We start from the raw sequence: 25,140 nt of genomic DNA on the forward strand, positions 1-25,140 counted from the left end.
ATGGTTTTAAAGCTGAGATCAAAACAACAAATAAAATTTAATTTCTATAGAAAATTTTGTCGAAATTTAATTTCTATAGAAAATTTTGTCAAAATTTTATTTCTATAGAAAATTATGTCAAAATTTTATTTCTATTTGAAAATTTTGTCACAATTTTATTTCTATGGAAAATTGAAGTACCTATCAGTTGGAGAAAAAACATATTTCTATAAGAAATTTTGTCAATATTTTTTTTTATAGAAAATGTTCTCACAATATTATTTCTATAGAACAATTTGTCGAAGTTTTATTTCTATAAAAAATTTTGCTAAAATTTTATTTTTGTAGAAAATTTTGTCAAAATTTTATTTCTGTAGAAAATTTTATCAAATTTTAATTTCTATAGAAAATTATGTCAAAATTTTATTTCTATAGAAAATTATGTCAAAAGTTTATTTCTATGCCAAATTTTGTCAAAATTTTATTTCTATACGAAATTTTATCAAAATTTTATTTCTATAGAAAACTTTGTCAAAATTTTATTTCTATACAAAAATTTTGTCAATATGTCATTTCTATAGAAAATTTTGTATAAATTTTATTTCTATGGGAAATTGAAGTACCTATCAGTTGGAGAAGAACGTTTTTTAAAATCTACCAAAACATCAAGAACTCTACCAATGCATCAAACAGTAAAAAAGCTACAGTTTCTGGTAGAATTCTACCAAATGTGGTAACCGTGCGATCTTCACGAAATTCATCTTGGAGTGAACTACGTCCTCGCTTGAATTCACCATACTATCTATACAAACAAAAATGTAATTAGTTTCATCGATGCACTGTTGTTTATTTAATCTACGTCGAAAGTTGTAAAAAATAATCGCACGAAAATGGTCACGTTTTAATTCCATTTTATAGGCGAGAAGAATCTTTTAAGAATACAAATAACGCTCGTATGTCAATACGTTATGATTACGAATAACCTCAAAAATGTCAAGCTTTGCGATAGAGCTGTCAGTAGGCAGATTGCAATAACGATTGATTCTGTGAAGGCCTCTAATATCTTCACCCTAGTTTATTTATACTCTCAATACTCATTTCTATACACACATGCAGTGTTGCCAACTCCCCAAGGCCAAAAAGCACCAAAAAAAATATTATAAATTCTAACATACCACCTTCCACCACAAAATCGAAAATTAAATGCTCTACTACTAAAAAAAAAAAAAAAAAAAAAAAAAAAAAAAAAAAAAAAAAAAAAAAAACTTCTGAAGATGTATTATAGAACTTTTGTGAATTGAATTTCAAAAAGTTAAGGTGGGTATTAAGATCGAGTTTAGCCGCTGAAATATAAAATAGTCATTTTTTTCACAATTACTTTTCTTTAATAAATCATTTTAAGGAATACAAACTTTGTGAAAATTTGCTTTTGGCTATTCCCCATCAAGTTATAATAAAATTTGCAGCAAATATGCATAATTTTATGCCCATTTTTACTGAGACAGTTTTCACTTTAGCGGCAAAACTCTAACTTAGTACTCACCATTATGAACCGCTATTTAAGTATACACCTTGATCAGTTTTAATGCTTTCGTCCAATTCGTTTTGATCAGTGATGTTTTTCAACTTTCAAAATATTAATATATGGAAGGAGTCTATTGCTTATTTCAGTTGTGCGTGCTTTTGTGAATTTAATACAAACGTTTTTAATGACATCTTTACCAAATTCAAAAATTCGACACTCATCGCTCTACTTTCCTACAGAATACCCTAAATAACAATATTAATTAAAAAATAATCAATACCAACTTCATAACAATCAAATTCTATATTTGGCAACAAATTTGAGTTTCTTCGGCTCTTCAAAGTCTTATCAAAATGTTTGTATCAATTAAACTTAATACTGTTCAAAATAAAACAAAGCACCAAAAGCACTAAATGAAAATGCCAGAAAGCACCAAGTTGGTGCTTTTTTTGAAAATGCACCAAAAAGGCAATTTGGTGCTTTTTAGAAATCAAAAACCACTAAATTTGGCGCTAAAAGCACCAAATTGGCAACACTGAAATACCTATAGGAGAACATTTTATATGCAACAACCAATAAGACTAAATAAATAGAAACACACAAAAGCTTTTTTTGTTAATACTCGTCTATATAGCCTTTTTTGCTTCTCCTTATATTCCTTAAGGCTGTGGAAGACTTCTTTGCCAAGGGAGACAGAGAGAGGGTGAGAGTGGCTGTGGAGAAACTTCAAATGATTGAATATGTGATCTGAGTAAGAAAATAGGATTGATTTGCTATTTTTTTCTCTTGCTATGCTTGTTTGATTTTCATGAGTCTATTAAAGGCGTCAAGGCAATCAATTTCTATGTTAAATTTTCACACAGAGATTTATTGTCTAAACACTTTAACAAATTCAAGATTTCAATTGTGATATATTGTCAATCACATGGATAAATAAAGCTCTATGAATTTTTAGGCAGGAAGATCTGGCTCAAAAAATTCTACAGTAGAAAATGTATAGAAGCACAACTGATGTAAGAAAAATATTTCAGATAAGAAGGTGTTGCAAAACACCAGTGCTTAGTGTTTTTTGGTGGAAAACGGATTTTGTATAAGGGAAAATTATATAAAAGAAAAACAAACCTGACTATAACGATTTGACAATAGCGCATTCAGACAATATTCCCGTTACAAATATATGTATTTGAAAATTTGTTTATAAAAATTCATTGTTCGCTTCCAAAAGCAATATAATACTGAATGGCCACTATTTTATTTCGTAATAAGTGAAATATATGAATAGGAAACTGAAGAAGAGGAAGTAGAAATATCGTACACTATTAGTAAGTCAAGTAGAGAACAAGCTATGAAAGGCCTGCTTTTTCATTTCTTCAATAAAAATATAAACTATAATTGTCTATAGAAAAAAAAAAGAATCGTATATAGCAAAAAAGTTGTTGTTCATTCTTACTTTCTTATATTTGTTATCTACTTCGAGATGACTTTTATTTGGCAGGATCAGCCAACCCTAATGTTGCAATCTGCTAACTAACAGCTCTATCATAAAGCTTGATCTTTTTGAAGTCATACGTACTCAGAACGTTTTGACATACACGCAAAGAAAAAAACGTTTGAAAAACGTGTACCGAAAACGTTCTTCTTTTGTTAGAGTTTTTTGAATTGCTTCGAAAATGTTAAACTTTTATCACCAAAAAAATTCTTTTGTTACAAAATGTTTATTTTTTCAATAAAAAAAGTTATTTTTGAAACAACAACACAGTCCATTTCGTTTATATCAAACACTGTTCTTTTCTGAATTTAGGTCTTTAATAAACACATTTTACAGTTCAAAATTTAATATACTACAATGTAATGTTCTACATTTTTTCGAAATCTTCCAAACATATCTGGAATATATGTTAAAAAAAAAACTTTGGTCGAAGCAGCGATCGAACCCACGACCCTTGGCATGCAAGTCGGACGTAGCAACCACTGATCCACGGTGCCAAACTAAATGTTTGTTTCTGTTAAATAAACTTTGTTTACTCGGTTCGTGGGCGCCGCAAGCTATGCTATTTAACCCTTTCGACCCCGAATTTTTATAGGTACCGCTAAATACTTTTAATCATGTTGAAGTCATTCAAGAAGCATCTAGCCAAAATTTCGGGTCGCCACGCCCATTCGTTTAGGCGGTAGAGAATATTGCCTGTGGGCAACTTTGGGCAATTGTGACTACAAACTATTTTGTTTTGTAATGATAGACGTATTACGTTTTATTGCATTTTTGTTAAGTTTTTTGTTATTTTACAGTAAATATATACTTAGATGCGCGCGTGAGTGGAATTTCAATCACGCTCAAACACTTTCACGAAGAAATATTTGTACTCACGCATGCCATGTAGGTACACTGTTAGAAAAATATGTTTTTCATATGTTCCGATATAAACAAAATGTGTTTCGGGCACGATTTTAAACCACAATATATTTAAGTGCGAACATGTAATTTTCCTAAACTAACACTAAATGTTTGGGACATCTATGTTAATATGTTAGAATATATTATGTTTGGGGCATGAATGTTTCATAAAAATCATATGTGTGAATACAAACATATATAAATTTACAAATTTCAACTAAACATACATATGTTGTGATATTTTATTCAAAGCGACAGAGAGAGTATAGAGAGAAATAGAGATGGAAACCGGGAGAGTTGACGAAAGATATCAATATAACACAGCAAAAGAGTCAAAAGAGAACAATTTATGTGAAACCGCTTGTATGTTGTTTCGGAAAACTGTTTTATGATAAGGCCAAAAATTTGATATGTTTAAGTCTAAATATTATTTAATTTGAATAAAGAGAATATACATTCTGAACCAAGAGAATAGACATTTGAAAAACAAACAGCTTATGTTTTCGCCTTGAGAGCAGCATTTTATGTATGTGTGGACATGTGTTTTGTTTATCATTTTGGCATTATTTTTTTCTTGGTTCGTTAAAAGAAATCAGGGGTCTTCATAAAAATAACGAAAGGACACTATACTCTTTTTAGAGTTGGGACGGTAAAATGAAATAAGGAGGAAATAGTGAAAAATTACACAGTAAAATGTAAAAAAAACAAAGTTTAGTTTCTCATTATTAAAAAGTAGTCCACGAGGAGTTGACGGACACCATCAAATATAAAAGCGGGCATTAAGTTCGACTTTTACAGCTAAAACAATTTAAAAAGTTTATTTTCTTTAAAATGAATTATTAAAGAAAAATAAAAGGAATTTTAGAGCGATGGTGTTAAATGCTAGCAAAAAACTGTTCACTCCTAAATAAATTTATGTTTATATTATAAAATTATGTATGTATGTTTATACTCGACTCCACGTTCTTCTTTTGTTAGTTTTTGAATTCCTTCCAAATTTTAAAGTTTTGTACAAAAACAGTTTTTTATTACAAGATTGTTATTTTTGCAATAAAAAATAATATTTTATCCAAAAATCATTCAATTTCGTTTATATCAAGCATTGTTACTGACTATAAATCTTTAATAACGCACATTTCGATGTTTCATTTAAAAAAATTAATATAGTATAAATATAAATGTGTAAATTAAAAAAAAAACAAAAAAAAATGTTCGGTCGGAGCAGGGATTGAACCCACGACCCTTTGCATGCAAGGCAGACATGCTAACCACTGCTCCACGTGGCAAACAAATGTATGTTTCTGTTAAATAATGTTATGTTTGCATGGGCTCGTGGGCGCTGCAAACTATGCTATATAAATGTAACTTAAAACGATAATTATCTACTGGTGACTATAACAGCTACGTAGCCCAGTGGATAGTGTGTTGGCTTACAAACTGTATGGTCCTCGGTTCGATTCTCCGTGCAGGCGAAAGGTAAAATTTAAAAAATTTATAAAAGTGATTAATTTCTTCAACATTATTTGTATTACAGAGAAAGGTGCCAATAACTAAAAAATTTCGTGGAAGTGAAAATTACGAGTATGTTAGGGAATGAGCACAATCGTGTTTGGGAAAAATTCTTCCATTCTTCCATTTTTGGCTCAAAATGCTTCCAAGCATATAATATGTTCACATAAAACAAACATATTAATGTTTCGGCAGTATGCAATAATATATGTGCTTCCTGCAAAATATGTTTGGAACATATGTTAAAGAAGCGATTTTTTTTGAGGGTGTAGGAATTCACGGGCACGAAATGAAAAGTCATACTCGCACACGCTCACACATGAACAATGTTTATGTCTCACGCTTTCGCACGATTCACGACAATTTTCGTAATTCACGACAAATCTCGTAAGTCACGAATATTTTCGGAACACGACAATTTTCGTGGCTCAATAAAATTCTGGTAATTAACGAAATTTCTCGTGACTCACGCTATTGAAATCTTAAGCGTGATTAAATATGTAAAGGCGATTAAAATCGGTGAGCTTGAATGTAATCGTGAACGTGAATTTGTTCGTGATTGTGACATTTTGTGTCTGTTTTATCGTGAGTGCGAATTTTAGCGTGAATATGAATTTTATTGTTAACGTGAATTTTATCTTGAGCGTGAGTTGGATCGTGAGCGTGGGTTGGATCGTGAAAGTAGATTTTTATCGGGAGCGTGATTTCGGAGACAGTTTACTCACTCACAATCACGCACACAATTTGATTTTTACACACATTTTTCTTTAATCCCGTTCACGCACATTCACGAGGTTTCGTTCAAATTTCATTCACGAGATTTCGTTTAAATTTCATTCACGGCTTCGCGTGAATCACGCGAGACTCACGAAAATGTTTTGTTTTTTTTGTTTTTAACCCATGTCAATTTAACTGGCGGTGTAAAAAACCAAAGTATTATAAAGCGTCAATATTCGTGCTAATCCACTAGTATGTTGCCAAGAAGTGGCTTCCTCCCTTTTTACGATTCCTTCCAAATTCCCCACTGCACTGCAGATATGTTTTCCACATCATCGCCGCATTTCTCGTCACTGGGACATCCCAATTGAAGTTCAAAATTTTTTCAAAATCATTGTTTTTCAAACCTTTATTCTCCAGGTCTTATGTTCAAAAATATGTAATTTTACTACCACAATTGCCCACAGGCAACTTTTCAATTTTAAAAATTTCTCATCTGTTGTTTTTTTGCAATTCTAAGATTTGACTTCCAGAAATATTTTATTTGACATGTACTATAATAGATTTAATAAAAACTTTCAACATTTTAGTTGTAATTTTTGAAAAAAGTCACATGTATAAAAACCTCTTTTTAAATTCGCAAATATTTTTTTCTTGAGGTACGTGCACGGATGAAAAAGGCTGTTTTTCATATGTTTGGCTATAAACATTATATGTTTGGAACACAAATTTTTAAACACAATATTTTTGAGTGCAAGCATATAATGTTCATAAACTAGCATAACATGTTTGGGACATATATGTTAATATGTTAGAACATATTATGTTTGGGACATAAAATGTTTGTAAATATAATATGCTTGGATGCAAACATATATTAATTTAGAAATAGCATATAAACATATATGTGTTTAGTAGCTTGGAGCGCTATTTAACAGGGAGCGATATTGAATTAAGTTGGTGGTTGTTGCTTGTTATTACAAAATTAACATTTTATTTTTCCTTGGGCAATTGATCAGCTACTTCTTTGATCCTTACAAACTGTGTGGTCCGCTGTTCGAATCCCCGTCCGGCAAAAGGTAAAATTAAAATAAAAAAATCATACAATTGAATAATTTCTTCTACAATGTTTGTATTACAGAAAAAGGTGCTAAGAACTAAAAAATCTCGTGGAAGTGAGAAAGATGTGGGGGAATATACAATTGGGCAGAAACAACATTTTGAGCATTCAGGTCGAAAACCTATGTTGTTAGCACCTATATTACCTGTTTTTCAGGTAATATATCATAACGAATTATCATAACGAATTATTTCATTTTCATAATTCGTTATGATTGTAAATATATAAATAAATAAATAAAATTTTGAGCACAATATTGTTTGGGAGAATTTTTTTTAAGCATATAATATATTTGGGTGCAAAATGCTTCCAAACATATTATATGTTCACATAATAACATATTGTTTTTTGGAAGACAACATTATTGAATTTGGATGCAAAAATACAAAATGTTTGGAACTTAGACTACCCAAACATATATTGTTTAGACTAATATGCTTTCAAACATATTATATATTGGAAGAGATCAAACATATAAATGTTTGGGCAATACCCAAAAATGTATATGCTTGAAGCAAAATATGTTTGGGAGTATATGTTACAGAAGCGATTTTTTGTGAGCGTGTGCGTATTAATGAAAAATTTTTTGCTAATTGACAACCAAATTAGCTGATTTTTCATTCAACTTGAAGAAAACACTTGTAGCTTTCGATGCCGTTACAGTTTTATGAACAGAAACAAAAACAACGCTGACAGTGAGTCTCAAAACACAAAAAGTTGCCCACAGGCAACTTTAGGGTCGAAAGGGTTAAATATAACTTATATGGATATTTTTCTATTGATGACCATAACAGGTACATAGTTCAGTGGTTAGTGTGTTGGCTTACAAAGTGCATGGTCCGCGGTTCGATTCTCCGTCCAGGCGAAAGGTAAAAAAAAAATTTTAAAGTTTATAAAATCGTATAATTTTTTCTACATTGTTGGTATTACAGGAAAAGGTGTTAAGAACTAAAAAAACCTCGTGAATGTGAGAAAGACTTGAGGGAAAATGCAATTAGCAAGAAAACAATGTTTTTTTTTATACCCACCACCATAGAATGGTGATGGGAGTATAATGAGTTTGTCATTCCGTTTGTAACACATCGAAATATCGATTTCCGACTATATAAAGTATATATATTCTTGATTAGGAAGAAATTCTAAGACGATATAACGATGTCCGTCTGTCTGTCTGGCTGTCTGTTGTAATCACGCTACAGTCTTCAATAATGAAGCAATCGTGCTGAAATTTTGCACAAACTCGTCTTTTGTCTGCAGACAGATCAAGTTCGAAGATGGGCTATATCGGTCCAGGTTTTGATATAGTCCCCATATAAACCGACCTCCAGATTTAGGGTCTTGGGCTTATAGAAATCATAGTTTTTATCCCATTTGCCTGAAATTTGAAATCTAGGGGTATTTTATGACCATAAAGAGGTGTGCCAAAAATGGTGAGTATTGGTCCATGTTTTGGTATAGTCCCCATATAGACCGATCTCCCGATTTTACTTCTTGGGCTTATAGAAACCGCAGTTTTTATCCAATTTACCTGAAATTGGAAATAGAGAGGTAATTTAGAACCGTAAAGAGGTGTGCCAAAAATGGTGAGCATCGGTCTATGTTTTGGTATGGTCCCCATATAAACCGACCTGCCGATTTGGGGTCTTGGGCTTATAGAATCCGTAGTTTTTATCCAATTTGCCTGAAATTGAAAATCTAGAGGTACTTGAGGACCACCAAAAGGTGTGCTGAAAATGGTCCATATCGTTTCATGTTTTGGTATAGCCCCCATATAGACCGATCTCCCGATTTTACATCTTGGGTTTATAGAATCCGTAGTTTATATACAATTGGCCTGAATTCGGAAATTTATAGGTATTTTAGGTCCATAAAGAGGTGTGCCACAAATGGTGAGTATCGGTCCATGTTTTGGTATAGCCCCCATATAGACCGATATCCCGATTTTACTTCTTAGGCTTCTAGAATCCGAAGTTTTTATCATATTTGCCTGAAATTGGAAATCTAGAGGTATTTCCGGGTCATAAAGAGGTGTGCCGAAAACGGTGAGTATCGTTCCATATTTTAGTATAGCCCCCAAAAGAACGATCTCCCGATTTAACTCCTTTGGTTTCTAGAAACCGTAGTTTTTATCCGATTTGCCTGAAATTGTAAATATTCTGGTATTTTAGGCTGACAAAAACGTGCATCGGATTAAGTTTTTATCGGTCCATTTGGTAATGCCTCCATATAGATCGACTTCACTTCTTGAGGGCGCACTGATCATGAAAATTGCTTGAAATTCAATGAAAAATTTTCCAGATTTTACTTCTCGGGTGAGAATCTACAGATTTAAGATTTCAAATCAAGACGTTATTTTATAGTTTTCTTGCACACTTACAAGAGATGTTAATGATTCTTCTAAACCTCAAACAAAAATGGTTCTTATAAATCCAGAATCTGATATAGTCCTCATAGGTGAAATCTTTAAATTTATATTCGTGAAGTGTCCTCAAATCCTGAAGCCCTCCTGAAATTTCAAAGGTGGTGGGTATTTAAGATTCGGCCCGCCTGAACATACTGCTGTATATACTTGTTTCTTTTTTTTTGTTTGTCTTTATGAAATTGTTTTTACATCCTGGAAAAGAATAAACGTTTATCACAAAAAGTATATCCTTTTCTTCCAAATACACTTCCTTACAGCGAAAAGCAAATGAGAAACGAACTTTGTTTGTCTAAAATTTCGTTTGGGAGGAAAGAATTATTTTTTGCGTGTACGAGTTAAATCCATCTCACCCAAAACTGGAATTAATTCGTGAACATTTTCGTGCGATTTTTTTTTACATAGCTGGTAGCCTAAGTAGCTAATGCTAGATTTTTCTCTATTATTCTTATATTTACTATAAGTTTAATAAATAAATAAATAAATAAATAAATATAAATACGATGAACTTAATTTATGTTTTAAAGATGAAGTTCCGTCCGGTCATGGTGCATTCATAGTTCACTCCAAGGCGGATTTCGTGAAGGTTATACAAAATCCTTTGTTGTTCTAGAAACCACTGATTCTATGATCCAAGTGATATTGAAAGACCTATCGTGAGATTGAGACAACCTTAGGCATTAGTAGGACCAACATAACAGGTTGGCTGATAAGTCCCCGGTCTAACAAAGAAAAACACATTTTTTTGTCAGAATTCGTTTTTATTATTCAACATAGTTCCTTCAGGAGCGATATAACGATTATAACGACCTTCCAATTTTTTGATACCATTTTGGTAGTACTCCTTCGGTTTTGCCTCAAAATAGGCCTCGGCAGCCAAATTTTTTTTCCCTGCGAGCATTCTTTTGAGGTCTGAGAACAAGAAAAAGTCGCCGGGGGCCAGATCTGGAGAATACGGTGGGTGGGGAAGCAATTCGAAGCCCAATTCATGAATGTTTGCCATCGTTCTCAATGACTTGTGGCATGGTGCATTGTCTTGGTGGAATTTTGCATACCAATCAATTATTGTTGACTTCCCTGGGGCAGAGACCGGAAACTCATTATCAAGCCAAGTTTTTGCTTCCACCGTATTTTTCCCCTTCAGAAAACAGTATTTTATCAAAACACGAAATTCCTTTTTTCCATTTTTTTTCACAATACCAAAAGTTGCTTCACAAAAGACGCTCTATCTCACAAGGTTGGTCCTATGTAAAAATAATATGCATTTAATACTAGCGACGCCATCTATGTGTCAGACCGGGGACTTATCAGCCAACCTGTTACATTCAATATTGGACAAACATTTGGCCGTCAACAAAATCTGTTCACGTTGGATCCCACACAATTTGTCAATCGCTCAAAAAAAGGCTCGTGTTGATTGGTCGAAACAAAATGCTCCAAAACTACGATCGCGGTGCTTCGAAACACGAAACACTATGACATCGTGGCGGGGGATCGATCGTGGATTTACGGGTATGAGCACGAAAGCAAATGCGTTCATTTCTATCACACAATCGCCACCAAAATCTCCAGATTTCAATCCTTTGAACTTTTGGGCCAAAGCGTTGATTCTCTCAAGACGGCGCTTAGTCCTCAAAATACCGCAGAGCCACTTTCGTGTATCGTGCGATGGCGTTTTCGGTCGCTGGAAGGCCATAATTGGTACCAAAGGTAGCCAATTCGAACAAATATAAACTTATTCCAAAAAGTTGGTGTTATTTCCGAACTTTTCTTGAACAATAAAAAAATAGTAATAAACAAGTAAGGAAAGTCTAAAGTCGGGCGGGGCCGACTATATTACACCACTTTGTAGATCCATATTTTCCACACCATATCAAATCCGTCAAATATGTTGGGTGCTATATATATGTTAAAGTTTATGTTCCCATATACATATATTTAAATCTGTCTCGATCTGGACAAAATTTGTTAGATTTCTGTAGACTTAAAATTTAAGTCGTAAGTAATGCCCTGGGGTGGAACAAAATTTTAGTAAAAAAAAAAATATGGGAAACATTTAAATCTGAAGCAATTTTTAGGCAACTTTGCAAAAGTGTATTTATGATTTATCGGTCGATAGATTTGTTTGAGAAGTATAGGCAAATTGGAGCACTAGTGAAAATTTTGAAATTTGACTTTTCCAAAATTTCACAAAGTCAAAAATTGAAAAGTTAATTTTTCCAAATTTTGTAAATTCGAAATTGTCTATTTTTTTATTGAAACTGCAACTCCTAATACGAAGATTTCGTATAGCAAGTGATGGCTTTGTCGGCCGTTTGAAAGTCCTAATTTGTGACAAAGGTAGACAATTCGAAAAAATCTAAGCTGATTCTAAAATTTGATATTATGTCCGAATAAATTCAAGTTGATGCAAAAATTCTACAAAATTTTGTAAATTTTAAATTTCGAAAATGTCGAGTTCTTGATCCTGCTTGCAATGTCTAATACAAACATTACAAATATTGTACACATTTTGCCTTCTTATCTACGAAATTATACATGAAATTGTATTTTTCATTTATCTTGGCATAGAACAGCAATTGATGCATATGGCAAAATACCACCATCATAAATCATTCCTAAATCAAATTTTGCTTGGCTACAAAGATTTTTCTTATTCAAATTCCAATAAACTACTGCGGCATTTCCTAACCCTCCGTATATGCCTGGCAAAAGTCCTTTTTATAACCGTCATCATGGGATGGGTGGTATACCAGCTTTGTCATTCTGTTTGAAACGCATAGACCTATTTATATGAGGCCCCATAAGGCACATATATATTCTTGATTGTGATGAGATTTGGAATCGATCGAGCCATTTTCGTCCGTCCATCCATCCGTATGTCCGTTTCTTATTGTTTCCTATCCTTTGAGCGTCAGTACATTATTTCGCTAAGTATGTCCACAAATATTTTTCCATATCGTCTGTTGTTGGATGTAATTCATGGTGAAGGGCATATAAGTTTCGGCCAAACCAAACTTTCGCTTATATAAAGGGTGGTTAAATTGTAAGGGCCGATGTTGAATGTGAACCACACCTAAACGCCAAGTTTTTTTCCGAATTTTATTTGACATTTCTCTATTTCAGACTTATTCAATTTGAACCATGAAGAGATACATAATCCAACAACGTGTTAAATGCTTCCAAGAAATGGCAACAGTGGATGATCAATTTTCGAAAAAAATCATCTTCAGTGATGAGGCACATTTTCACCTCAGTGGATTCGTCAATAAACAGAATTGCCGCATTTGGTCGAATGAGAATCCAAGAGTGATTGTCGAAAAACCAATGCACCCACAAAGAGTGACTGTTTGGTGCGGTTTATGGGCTGGCGGCATCATCGGACCGTATTTTTTCCAAAATGAGGCCGGTCAGGCAGTTACTGTGAATGGTGTTCGCTATCGTGAGATGATAACGAACTTTTTATGGCCCGAATTGGAAGATATGGATGTGGATGATATGTGGTTTCAGCAGGATGGTGCCACTTGCCACACAGCTAACGAAACAATGGCTCTTTTGCGCAACAAATTCAATGGCCGTGTTATGTCACGTAATGGCGATGTCAATTGGCCGCCAAGATCATGTGATTTGACACGTTTATACTTTTTTCTGTGGGGTTATTTGAAAGAAAAGGTGTACGTCGATAAGCCAGCAACAAGTCAAGAGCTAAAAGATGAGATAATTCGGCACATTAACGGCATAGAACCTCCATTATGCCTCAGCGTCATCGAAAATTTGGACCATCGGATGAAGGTGTGCCACCGAGGTCGCGGCGCCCATTTGGCCGATATTTTGTTCCATACATAATTGAGTAATACCAATATATCATGATAAAATAAAATTACAATAATTTCCTAAATAGTTTGTGTTTATACAAAATCAACATCGACCCTTGAAATTTAACCACCCTTTATATTTGTTCATATTTTGTTTCTTGTTTTATACCCTCTACCATAGAATGGGTATATTAACTTTGTCATTCCGTTTGTAACACATCGAAATATTGCTCTAAGACCCCATAAAATATATTCTGGGTCTTGGTGAAATTCTGAGTCGATCTGAGCATGTCCGTCCGTCCGTTCGTCTGGCGAAATCACGCTAACTTCCGAACGAAACAAGCTATCGACTTGAAACATAGCAAAATTAGTTATTATTGATGTAGGTCGGATGGTATTGCAAATGGACCATATCGGTCCACTTTTACGTATAGACCCCATATAAACGGACCCCCATATTTGGTTTGCAGACCCTCTAAGAGAAGCAAATTTCATCCGATCCGGCTGAAATTTGGAACATGGTGTTAGTATATGGTTTTTAACAACCATGCAAAAATTGGTCCACATCGGTCCATAATTATATATAGCCCCCATATAAAACGATCCCCCAATTTGGCTTTCGTAGCCTCTAAGAGAAGCAAATTTCATCCGAACTGGCTGAAATTTGGTACGTGGTGTTAGTATATGGTCTTTAAAAACCATGCAAAAATTGGTCCACATCGGTCTATAATTATATATAGCCCCCATATAAACCGATCCCCAGATTTCGCTTGCGGAGCCTCTAAGAGAAGAAAATGTCATCCGATCCGGCTGAAATTTGGTACATGGTGTTAGTATATGGTCTCTAACAACTGTGCAAAAATTGATCTACATCGGTCAATAATTATATATAGCCCCCATATAAATCGATCACCAGATTAGACCTCCGGAGCCTCTTGGAAGACCAAAATATAAATATAAAATATTTGGTACGTGGTGTTAATATATGGCCTCAAACACCCATGCAAAAATTGGTCGAAATCGGTCCATAATTATGTTATATATAGCCCCCACATAAACCGATCCCCAGATTTGACCTCCGGAACCTCTGGAAGAGCAAAATTCATACGATTCGGTTTAAATTTGGTACGTGATGTTAGTATATGGTATCCAAAAACCATGCAGGAATTGGTTCCTATCAATCCTAAAATATATATAGCTCCCATATAAACCGATCCCCAGGTTTGACCTCCGGTGCCTTTTGGAGAAGCAAAATTCATCCGATCTGGTTGAAATTTGGTACATGGTGGTAGTATATGATATTTAACAATCATGCCAAAAGTGGTCCATACAAGTCCATAATCATATATAGCCCCCATATAAACCCATCCCGAGATTTGGTTTTGGACCTTCTTGGAGGAGGAAATTTCATTCGAGTCAGTTGAAATTTGGTACATTGTGCTAGTATATGGCCGTTAACAACCATACCTAACAAGGTCCATATCGGTCTATAGTTACATATATAGCCCTCAGATAAATCGATCCCCAATCACACAAAAATTGGCCCATATCAAGTTCATAATTGTATATAGCCCCCATATAAGCGACCCCCATATTTCAATTCTGGCTCCCTACGTACCGTGCAAAAGTCCATATCGATTCGTAATTATTTTTAGACTTACCTACACATAACTTTTGTGTCTAATATATACCACGTATGGACTAACGCACAATTTAGAAAACGATTTAAGATACCACAAACCAAGTAATTCGATTGTGGTTGACAGTCTTTCGTAGAAGTTTCTACGCTATCCATGGTGGAGGGTACATAAGATTCGGCCTGGCCGAACTTACGGCCATATATACTTGTTTTCTTTTGTTTGATTTTTTCCTTCCTCCTTCGTATGCTTGTTGCGTTGATTTTTTCCCCATTTATATTTTTTGCTTATTGTCTAGTTTTTTTTTCTTTCTTGCGTAGAATTATGTCCCATATCCTGGTGTATTTATGGTCAAACACTTTTACTGCTGACTTTCCCTTTAGGGGCTGATAAGACTATTATATCAATACTGAGGAGAATTATGTGGAAGATAAAGAACTGCCGTTGCCCTAAGGCATTCATACTTATGTTATATATTTATATGGGAGAAAGAGTTGTATCTGCTGACTAGGACATGACTAATATAGAAATATGCTTTTTTATCACTTACTACAAGAGTGTGGAAAGGGAAAATATTTTTGTGGATATTTTGTTTCGATTACATGAAGTGATTTTGAATCTTTGATATGTTATGATTTTTTTTACCCGTATACGTGACATTTGCTCCGTATCTTATTTTTCATATCAATGGCATATTTTATTTTATAAAAAGGCACAGAAAAAAACTCAAATGTATGGCATATGTATCTTAAACGAATAATGATTGGTTTTACTGCTATAAATAGCACTTGCGTTTAAATGAAATTTTAGTGACAGAAATAATTATAAGAAAGTAAAAGAGGTAAACATATAAATAACGCATTAAAAAAAAATATGAATATGTATAAAAAATATAAATAAATAAAAAACACATTAATAATAATTTTAAATGTTAAACAATAAAATATCATTTCGAATAGCAAGAAATTTATTAAACCAATTTTAGTTTTAAAATCAATTTAAGCAAAATTAAAGATAATTAAAATAAAAAAAAAACTATACATTTTTTGTCCAAAAGAAAGACGATTGAAGATTTTTTGGATAAAATTTAATCAATGAATGAGTATCCCATCAAAAAAGCGTCGCCAAAAAAGTAATGAAAATGTTCTTTTTGGATCCGGAAGTGGTGCAAAATTGACGCAGAAGCTATGAATTTAGCATGGGCTTGTCATAGGACGGAAGTACTCCATTTCAACAGCCGTTGCACTGAGTTTGCATCACTTCTTTAGGTGTGATCCGAATTCAATGTTTTGGATGTAAATTAAACAATTCTGTGATATTTTGGCAAATAAATAATTTTTATAATTTTTTATAATCTTTAATGGATTCTAACGCTTGTCGGAAACGTTTGACTTCAAATATTTTCAAAAATACACAATTTTTTCAGATTGGATTTAGCACTTTTTTCGACAAAATTTAAATGATTTGTACCATTTTATGAATTCTTACTCCGTTTTTAACGTATTTGAAACAAAAAAAGTTAAAATTACCCATTAAAAGTATGAAAAAACTAAGTTATAAAAAATTGAATTAAGAGAACATCTTGGGTTGTTAAAATAAAGAACATCATTGTGAGTGCATCTTCTGGAAGTGCTTTTAAAGTTGTGCCTTTGGAAGAGCTTCCAAATTTTTCTGCTGGGATGTTATTTAGCAAATTTAAATTACGAATATGTAGTTCTTTCATGATATTGTTATATCAAAATTTTGTTAAATGAAAATATTATCGTATTCAAACTTACTTGTTGCCAATGGACCACATTTGGCTTCATCTTTGAATGTACAGTATTTTTGTACATCATCAAAGTAAAGTCCAGAAGGACAACGATTTAAATAAGGGAATCCATCGACGCACTAAAAGTATAAAAACAGTAATTGGTTAAAAGTAAAAAAATAAAAATAAATAAAAGTTAATAAAATGTAAAAACATTGATAAATAAGATCGAAGAACACTTTTGAGCTTATACACAACATGCACTTAATTCCTGCAAAAGAAATAAAAATGGGAGGTATTCCACAACTATTTCTATTTAAGAGCACCCCGGGATCCTCCATCAATGTTTTCCTCTCCCGATGGAGTTCTTTTGGACCAGTTTTAAAAAAATACTCTATTTGTTCCAAATCAAAATTTAAATTGTGTTTGGAGAAGATTCTGCAAATTACTAGAATTTTATTTTTTCTAAACTAAAATAGAAAACAAAACAAGTAAGTAAAGTCTAAAGTCGGGCGGGGCCGACTATATTATACCCTTCACCCCTATGCAAGCCAAAATTTGTGTTACCATCTCAACTACTTCACATTTGCTGGAAGCTATATATTTTTTTTACTTCTCTAGAATTAAAATTTAAATCGGCTAACGCTATCCAGTTAATTGGAGGAAACTTCCATTGAAAATTGCTCTAAAATGTGTAACAGTCTACCATATTTCCCCAACTCTGGTGTACGTATATATGGGAGCTATATATAATCAGAACCGATTTGGACTAAATTTGGCATGTATAGTTAGAATAATAATTCTGCTATCTATGCGAAATTTCACGTAAATGGGAGTATAACTTTGACCCCCCTGGTCATATGAGTGCAAATCGGACGGAAGATATATATGGGAGCCATATCTAAATATGAACCGATTTCAACCAAATTTGGCACAATTACCGATACTACTAAACGTACTCCTTGTGCGAAATGTGAAGCAAATCACGGCAAAACCCTGGATTTTGAGGCCATATAAGTTCAAATCGGACAAAAGATATATATGGGAGCTATATCTAAATCTGAATCGATGTTGACCATATTTGGCACATACAATAGTATCGTTAAAAGTACCGCCTGTGCAAAATTTGAAGCAAATCACGGCAAAACTCTGGCTTTTGTGGCCATATAAGTTAAAATCGGACGAAAGATATATATGGGAGCTATATCTAAATCACAACCGATTTTAACAAAATTTGACACACTTAACGATACTATTAAACGTACCCCTTGTGCAAAATTTGAAGCAAATCACGGCAAAACTCTGGCTTTTGTGGCCATATAAGTTAAAATCGGACGAAAGATATATATGGGAGCTATATCTAAATTTAAACCGATTTCAATCAAATTTACCAAGCATTTTAGAATATCAATTCTACCCTCTGTGCAAAATTTCACGACGATCGGACGAACTTTGGCCTCTGTGGTCATATGAGTCTAAATCGGACGAAATATATATATGGAAGCTATATCTAAATCTGAACCGATTTAGCTGATATTTTGCAAGATTTTCGAGATTCATAAAATATTTGGATGTACGGTATTTCAAGAAAATCGGTTGATAAACATGCTAACTTTGACCAAATCGGGGATAAATATATATGGCAGCTATATCTAAATCTGAACCGATTTTTTCCAAAACCAATAGCGATTGTCTATGTCCCAAGAAACGGCCCTATGCCAAATTTGAGGACGATCGGACTGAAATTGCGAGCTGTACTTTGTGCACAAAATTACATATACAGACAGACGGACGGACAGACAGACAGACAGACAGACAGACGGACATCGCTAAATCGACTCCGAATTTAATTCTAAGCCGATCGGTATACTTAAAGATGGGTCTATGCCCACTATTTCTTGGCGTTACATACAAATGCACAAACTTATTATACCCTGTACCACAGTAGTGGTGAAGGGTATAAATATGGGAAACATTTAAATCTGGAGCAATTTTAAGAAAACTTCGCAAAAGTTTATTTATGATTTATCGCTCGATATATATGCATTAGAAGTTTAGGAAAATTAGAGTCATTTTTACAACTTTTCGACTAAGCAGTGGCGATTTTAAAAGGAAAATGTTGGTATTTTGACCATTTTTGTCGAAATCAGAAAAACATATATATGGGAGCTATATCTAAATCTGAACCGATTTCAACCATATTTGGCACGCATAGCTACAACGCTAATTCAACTCCCTGTGCAAAATTTCAACTAAATCGGAGTTAAAAATTGGCCTCTGTGGTCATATGAGTGTAAATCGGGCGAAAGCTATATATGGGAGATATATCTAAATCTGAACCGATTTCAACCAAATTTGGCACGCATAGCTACAATGCTAATTCTACTCCCTGTGCAAAATTTCAACTAAATCGGAGCAAAAAATTGGCCTCTGAGTGTAAATCGGGCGAAAGCTATATATGGGAGATATATTTAAATCTGAACCGATTTCAACGAAATTTGGCACGCATAGCTACAATGCTAATTCTACTTCCTGTGCAAAATTTCAACTAAATCGGAGTTAAAAATTGGCCTCTGTGGGCAAATGAGTGTAAATCGGGCGAAAGCTGCATATGGGAGCTATATCTAAATCTGAACCGATTTGGCTGATATTTTGCAAGTTTTGCGAGACTCATAAAATATTCGGATGTACGGAATTTGAGGAAGATCGGTTGATATACACGCCAATTATGACAAGATATATGGCAGCTATATCTTAATCTGAACCGAACCAAAATCAATAGGGATCGTCTTTGAGCCGAAACAGGACCCTATACCAAATTTTAGGACAATCGGACTAAAACTGCGAGCTGTACTTTGCACACAAAAATACACCAACAGACAGACAGGCGGACATCGCTAAATCGACTCAGAATTTAATTCTAAGACGATCGGTATACTAAACGATGGGTCTCAGACTTTTCCTTCTTGGCGTTACATACAAATGCACAAACTTATTATACCCTGTACCACAGGAGTGGTGAAGGGTATAAAAATATACCCCGAAACAACAAAATAACGATGTAAAACATATAACTATAATATTTTAGAAAAATATTATATAAAAATTCACCTCTGGTGAGATTTTAATCTGCGTTCTTTTTTTTCACTCTCACTCCGTATTTAATGGCATTTGTGGCTGGGTGCGCTAATACATTCTGTTGTGGAGCCAACAAATCCAGTTTCAACCGCCGGTCGGAGTGAAAATCCTTTCCAAATTTTAAAAATTAGATAGTTACAATATAAAAAAGTGTAATGAAACTAGTGATAAAAATAAAAAGTAGAATTGGTGAAAAAAATATTTTTTCCTTCAAATAAAATTTCAAGGTACATCTTTCGTCCTTCCGTTCTATGAAAAATCTACGAAAAATTCATTGGAAATGATCCAAACAACTTGTTTGGAGTCTCTTTTTCTACTGAGTATATTAACCACGGCGTAGTTCATATTTATTATTTTTGGGAAGTGTATAAAAATCCAACAAAAAGCCGGGCAAGGACCACTTAAACTACAAAAAAAAATTTTTCTTTTCTTATTCTCCTCCCACATTCCTTGTGAATTTCAAGTAAATCACAGATGTTTAGATTTTTCGCTATACTTTGGAAAATAATCGGACAAAGTGAATGTCTCCCTCCCTGACCAAGTGTTGCACAAATATACATAGAAGGGGATCTTTATCAACATTGAGAAAAAGCAGGCCCGGTTCCAAAGATTTTGTCTTTATACTACACTGAAAAAATATTGTCCTGAAGATTTCATGTCTCTAAAATACGAATGCAAATTTTGGTTAGCATAGAAGACTCATTTCTGTAATATAAAGTTTTTTTCCTTGTGCAAAAGTCGATAAACTTTTCAATGAAGTCGTATTGTCCTTCTAATTAAGTGATTTGACTTAAAAATGGGTATCATAACATGAAAGAAAAAATGTTTGGGCTAAGGTCAACTTGACTTTAATAATTTAGAAAAATTCTTTAAATTTAATCAAATTGTCTTTAAATTTGCTGTCTTTTTGATTCTTGGCTACACAGTAAAAAATCGTTCAAATATAGGACATGTTTTTCAACACTTTATTTTAAAGACGTTTTTTACTTGAAACATAGCATAATTTCTACTGAAAGTCGAGTCTTAATTTGGAAACTAAAGTTGTCGTTAACTCGTTGTAAAAGAACTTTGGTAGCGTATGAAGAAAAAAAAACTGAAAAAGCGAAAAATTAAAATTTGCTTCCTAGAAGCAAGTACACAAAACCCAAATTTAAAAGAGAATTGTATCTTAAAAGTATCCTTACTTGTATTCTCCGCTTCTTTGGCTCGGAATAAATACCAAAATCATTAGATTGAAGACAAAATCTTTGGAACGGGCATGTTTTTTTTTCAGTGTAGTGATTTTGGTATTGATTGTGTGTTTTATACACAGTAAAATTGACAAAATTTAAATTAATGACGAAAACTGTATAAATAAAAGGATTTTTATATATCATCTTAAAAAAAGCTTCTTGTGAAGTGAAAAGTCCAAACTGAAAAAATATTTACGTGGTATTAAAGATTATGCAACCTAAATTTTAGGATGCGCAATTTACACAGTATTGAGGACAAAATGTCTTTTAAATAATGTAATTTTAATTAACAGAAAGTTTATAATCTATGGTTCAATTTTTTTTTTAAATTTAGGACATACATTTCGGAAATTTGTTTCCCTTCGTTAAGAGAAGGTCAATATCTTTGGAACCAAGTAAACTTTTTTTGAGTGAAGGCATAACATTCTAACAACGTATGTTGGTCTTGAATGAAAATTTGTAGGTTCATATCTTTTTTATATTTTTATACCCTCTACCATATATTAACTTTGTCATTCCGTTTGTAACACATCGAAATATTAAGACCCCATAAAGTATATATATTCTGGGTCGTGGTGAAATTCTGAGTCGATCTGAGCATGTCCATTCGTGTGTTGAAATCACGCTAACTTCCGAACGGAACAAGCTATCGACTTGAATCTTGGCACAAGTAGTTGTTATTGATGTAGGTCGGATGGTATTGCAAATGGGCCATATCGGTCCACTTTTACGTATAGCCCCCATATAAACCGACCCCCAAATTTAGTTTGCATACCCTCTAAGAGAAGCAAATTTCATCCGATCCGACTGAAATTTGGTACAAGGTGTTAGAATATGGTCCTTAACAAGCATGCAAAAATTGGTCTACATCGGTTCATAATTATATATAGCCCCCATATAAACTGATCCCCAGATTTGGCTTGCGGAGCCTCTATGAGAAGAAAATTTCATCCGATCCGGCTGAAATTTGGTACATGCTGTTAGTATATGGTCTTTAACAACTATGCAAAAATTGGTCCACATCGGCCAATAATTATATATAGCCCCCATATAAACCGATCCCCCGATTTGGCTTGCGGAGCCTCTATGAGAAGCAAATTTCGTCCGATCCGCCTGAAATTTGGTACATGATGTTGGTATATGGTCTCTAACAACCATGCCAAAAATTGGTCCACATCGGTTCTTAATTATATATAGCCACCATAAAAACCGATCCCCAGATTTGGCTTGCGAAGTCTCCAAGAGAAGCAAAATTCATTCGATCCGGTTTTAATTTGGAACATGGTGTTAGTATATGGCCGCTAACAACCATACCAAAATTGGTCCATATCGGTCTATAGTTATATATAGCCGATCTCCAATCACACAAAAATTGGTCTATATCGGTTCATTATCATGGTTGCCACTCGAGCCAATAATAATCTACCAAAATTTTATTTCTATAGAAAATTTTGTCAAATTTTTATTTCTATAGAAAATTTTGTCAAATTTTTATTTCTATAGAAAATTTTGTTAACATTTTATTCGGTTCATAATCAAATTTTCATTATTGTCAAAATTTTATTTCTATAGAAAATTTTGTCAAAAATTTATTTCTATAGAAAATTTTGTTAAAATTTTATTCGGTTCATAATCATGGTTGCCACTCGAGCCAAAAAAAATCTACCAAAATTTTATTTCTATAGAAAATTTTGTTAAAATTTTATTTCAATAGAAAGTTTTGTCAAAATTTTATTTCTATAGAAAATTTTGTTAAAATTTTATCTCTATAGAAAATTTTGTTAAAATTTTATTTCTATAGTAAATTTTGTCAAAATGTTATTTCTAGAGAAAATTTTGTCAAAATTTTATTTCTATAGAAAATTTTGTGAAAATTTTATTTCAATAGAAAGTTTTGTCAAAATTTTATTTCTATAGAAAATTTTGTCAAAATTTATAGACATAAAAATTTTGTCAAACTGAACGTATTTGATCGATCTTTTTTGATTTAATATAACCACGTATGGACTTACAGACAATTTAGAAGACGGTGTTAGGAGGTTTTAAGATACCTTGCCATCGGCAAGCGTTACCACAACTTAAGTAATTCGATTGTGGATGGCAGTGTTTAGAAGAAGTTTCTACGCAATCCATGGTGGAGGGTACATAAGCTTCGGCCTGGCCGAACTTACGACCGTATATACTTGTTATAAAATACTAGCGTAACCCGGCCCGCTTCGCTGCGTCTTCCGAAGCGTATTTGTAGGAACATTTTGTGTTAACTTAGTCAACCATATTATTCGAGATGAAAACAAATTCGAAAAGATTTGAATTTTTTCAAACAAATCGGACAAATTGCTTTTTCGTTTATAGATATAAATACGGCGGATATGCAGATGTAAAACGGTCCGCCTTATCAAATGTCGGGGAGACGGTGTTCCCTTTCCACCAATTTTTGTAAATAATGTTCTGTATTCAAGTAGTTGGACAATCTTCTACATTTCCTACCGATTTCCCATTTACGGACAATCCTCTACTTTTAATTTTCAAAAAATCGGCCAAAAGGGAAACCTCTCCCACCTTTGCTACACTCTGACCCGATATCGGAAAATCACGTATCCTATATTATATTCACAAACTACGGTCCCTATAAATCCCAAGTAAATCGACAAAGTTTAATTCACTATTCCCCTTCCCCAACCAAATATCGAAAAAGCATGTACCTTGTATTAATTTAATCACCTCCTCCCACGTTCTATGCAAATTTCAAGTAGATCGGAGAAGGTTACATTTTGCTCTATTGTTTTAAAGGGACTTCACTTTCCCCGATAAAATATCAACAACACCGAAGGGAATAGCACACTTAATCTTAACCATTCCAGGGAGCCACCGTGGTGCAATGGTTAGCATGCCCGCCTTGCATACACAAGGTCGTGGGTTCGATTCCTGCTACGACCGAACACCAAAAAGTTTTTCAGCGGTGGATTATCCCATTTCTGAGGGTTTCAAAGCTTCTCTAAGTGGTTTCACTGGAGTGTGGAACGCCGATCGAACTCGGCTATAAAAAGGAGGTCCCTTGTCATTGAGCTTAACATGGAATCGGGCAGCACTCAGTGATAAGAGAGCAGTTCACCACTGTGGTATCACAATGGACTGAATAGTCTAAGTGAGCCTGATACATCGGGCTGCCACATAACCTAACCTAACCTTAACCATTCCAAGAAAATCTAGCAACTTTCCTTCAAGCGTGGGGCAAGGAGAAGGTTACCTCCCCGTCCCTTGTCATTGAGCTTAACATGGAATCGGGCAGCACTCAGTGATAAGAGAGCAGTTCACCACTGTGGTATCACAATGGACTGAATAGTCTAAGTGAGCCTGATACATCGGGCTGCCACATAACCTAACCTAACCTTAACCATTCCAAGAAAATCTAGCAACTTTCCTTCAAGCGTGGGGCAAGGAGAAGGTTACCTCCCCGTCGAAATGCCCAAACAACAGGTACACCATATTGATTTCATAAGTGAGAAAAGTGATGTAGCGTATCTTGTGTAATTGTCACAGAAAATGTCAAGCAAATTATAAGCACAATTTTCAAAAAGCAAGGCAAGGGGCGGCCCCTCTTCCCGTCCAAATATACAAAGTCCTCTGGAAAAGTTTAATTGTTTCTCTCTTAAGGAGAAGCGGATGTTTCCCTATGCTCTTTTATTTTTCCTCGACCAAATATTAAAAAATCAAGAACCTGATATAAATTTCATAACATCACCCAGTTTTTCCGTAAAATTTCAGTCGGAGAACTTTAGTTTTGTTTTCACTGTTCCCCTCCCCGGCCAAATATCGAAAAATGAAGTAGCCGTTCTTTTTCTAGACCCTCTTCCATGAAAATTTCAAGCAAATCGGATAATTTTTTCCAAGTTTCAAAAAGTCG

General features: G+C 33.8%; 1 protein-coding gene across 1 annotated transcript in view; it reads right to left on the reverse strand.

Moving 5' to 3' along the window:
- LOC142231365 (chitin deacetylase 1-like) overlaps window positions 1-25,140 on the reverse strand; it is a 158,962-nt gene that overhangs the window by 67,811 nt on the left and 66,011 nt on the right. Inside the window, exon 3 of the mRNA XM_075301976.1 lies at window positions 16,895-17,006. Coding sequence (XP_075158091.1) covers window positions 16,895-17,006 — 112 coding nt within the window. The remainder of the gene's footprint in view (window positions 1-16,894; window positions 17,007-25,140) is intronic.

Source organism: Haematobia irritans, chromosome 3, assembly GCF_050003625.1.
Source record: "Haematobia irritans isolate KBUSLIRL chromosome 3, ASM5000362v1, whole genome shotgun sequence".
Lineage (NCBI taxonomy): Eukaryota > Metazoa > Arthropoda > Insecta > Diptera > Muscidae > Haematobia > Haematobia irritans.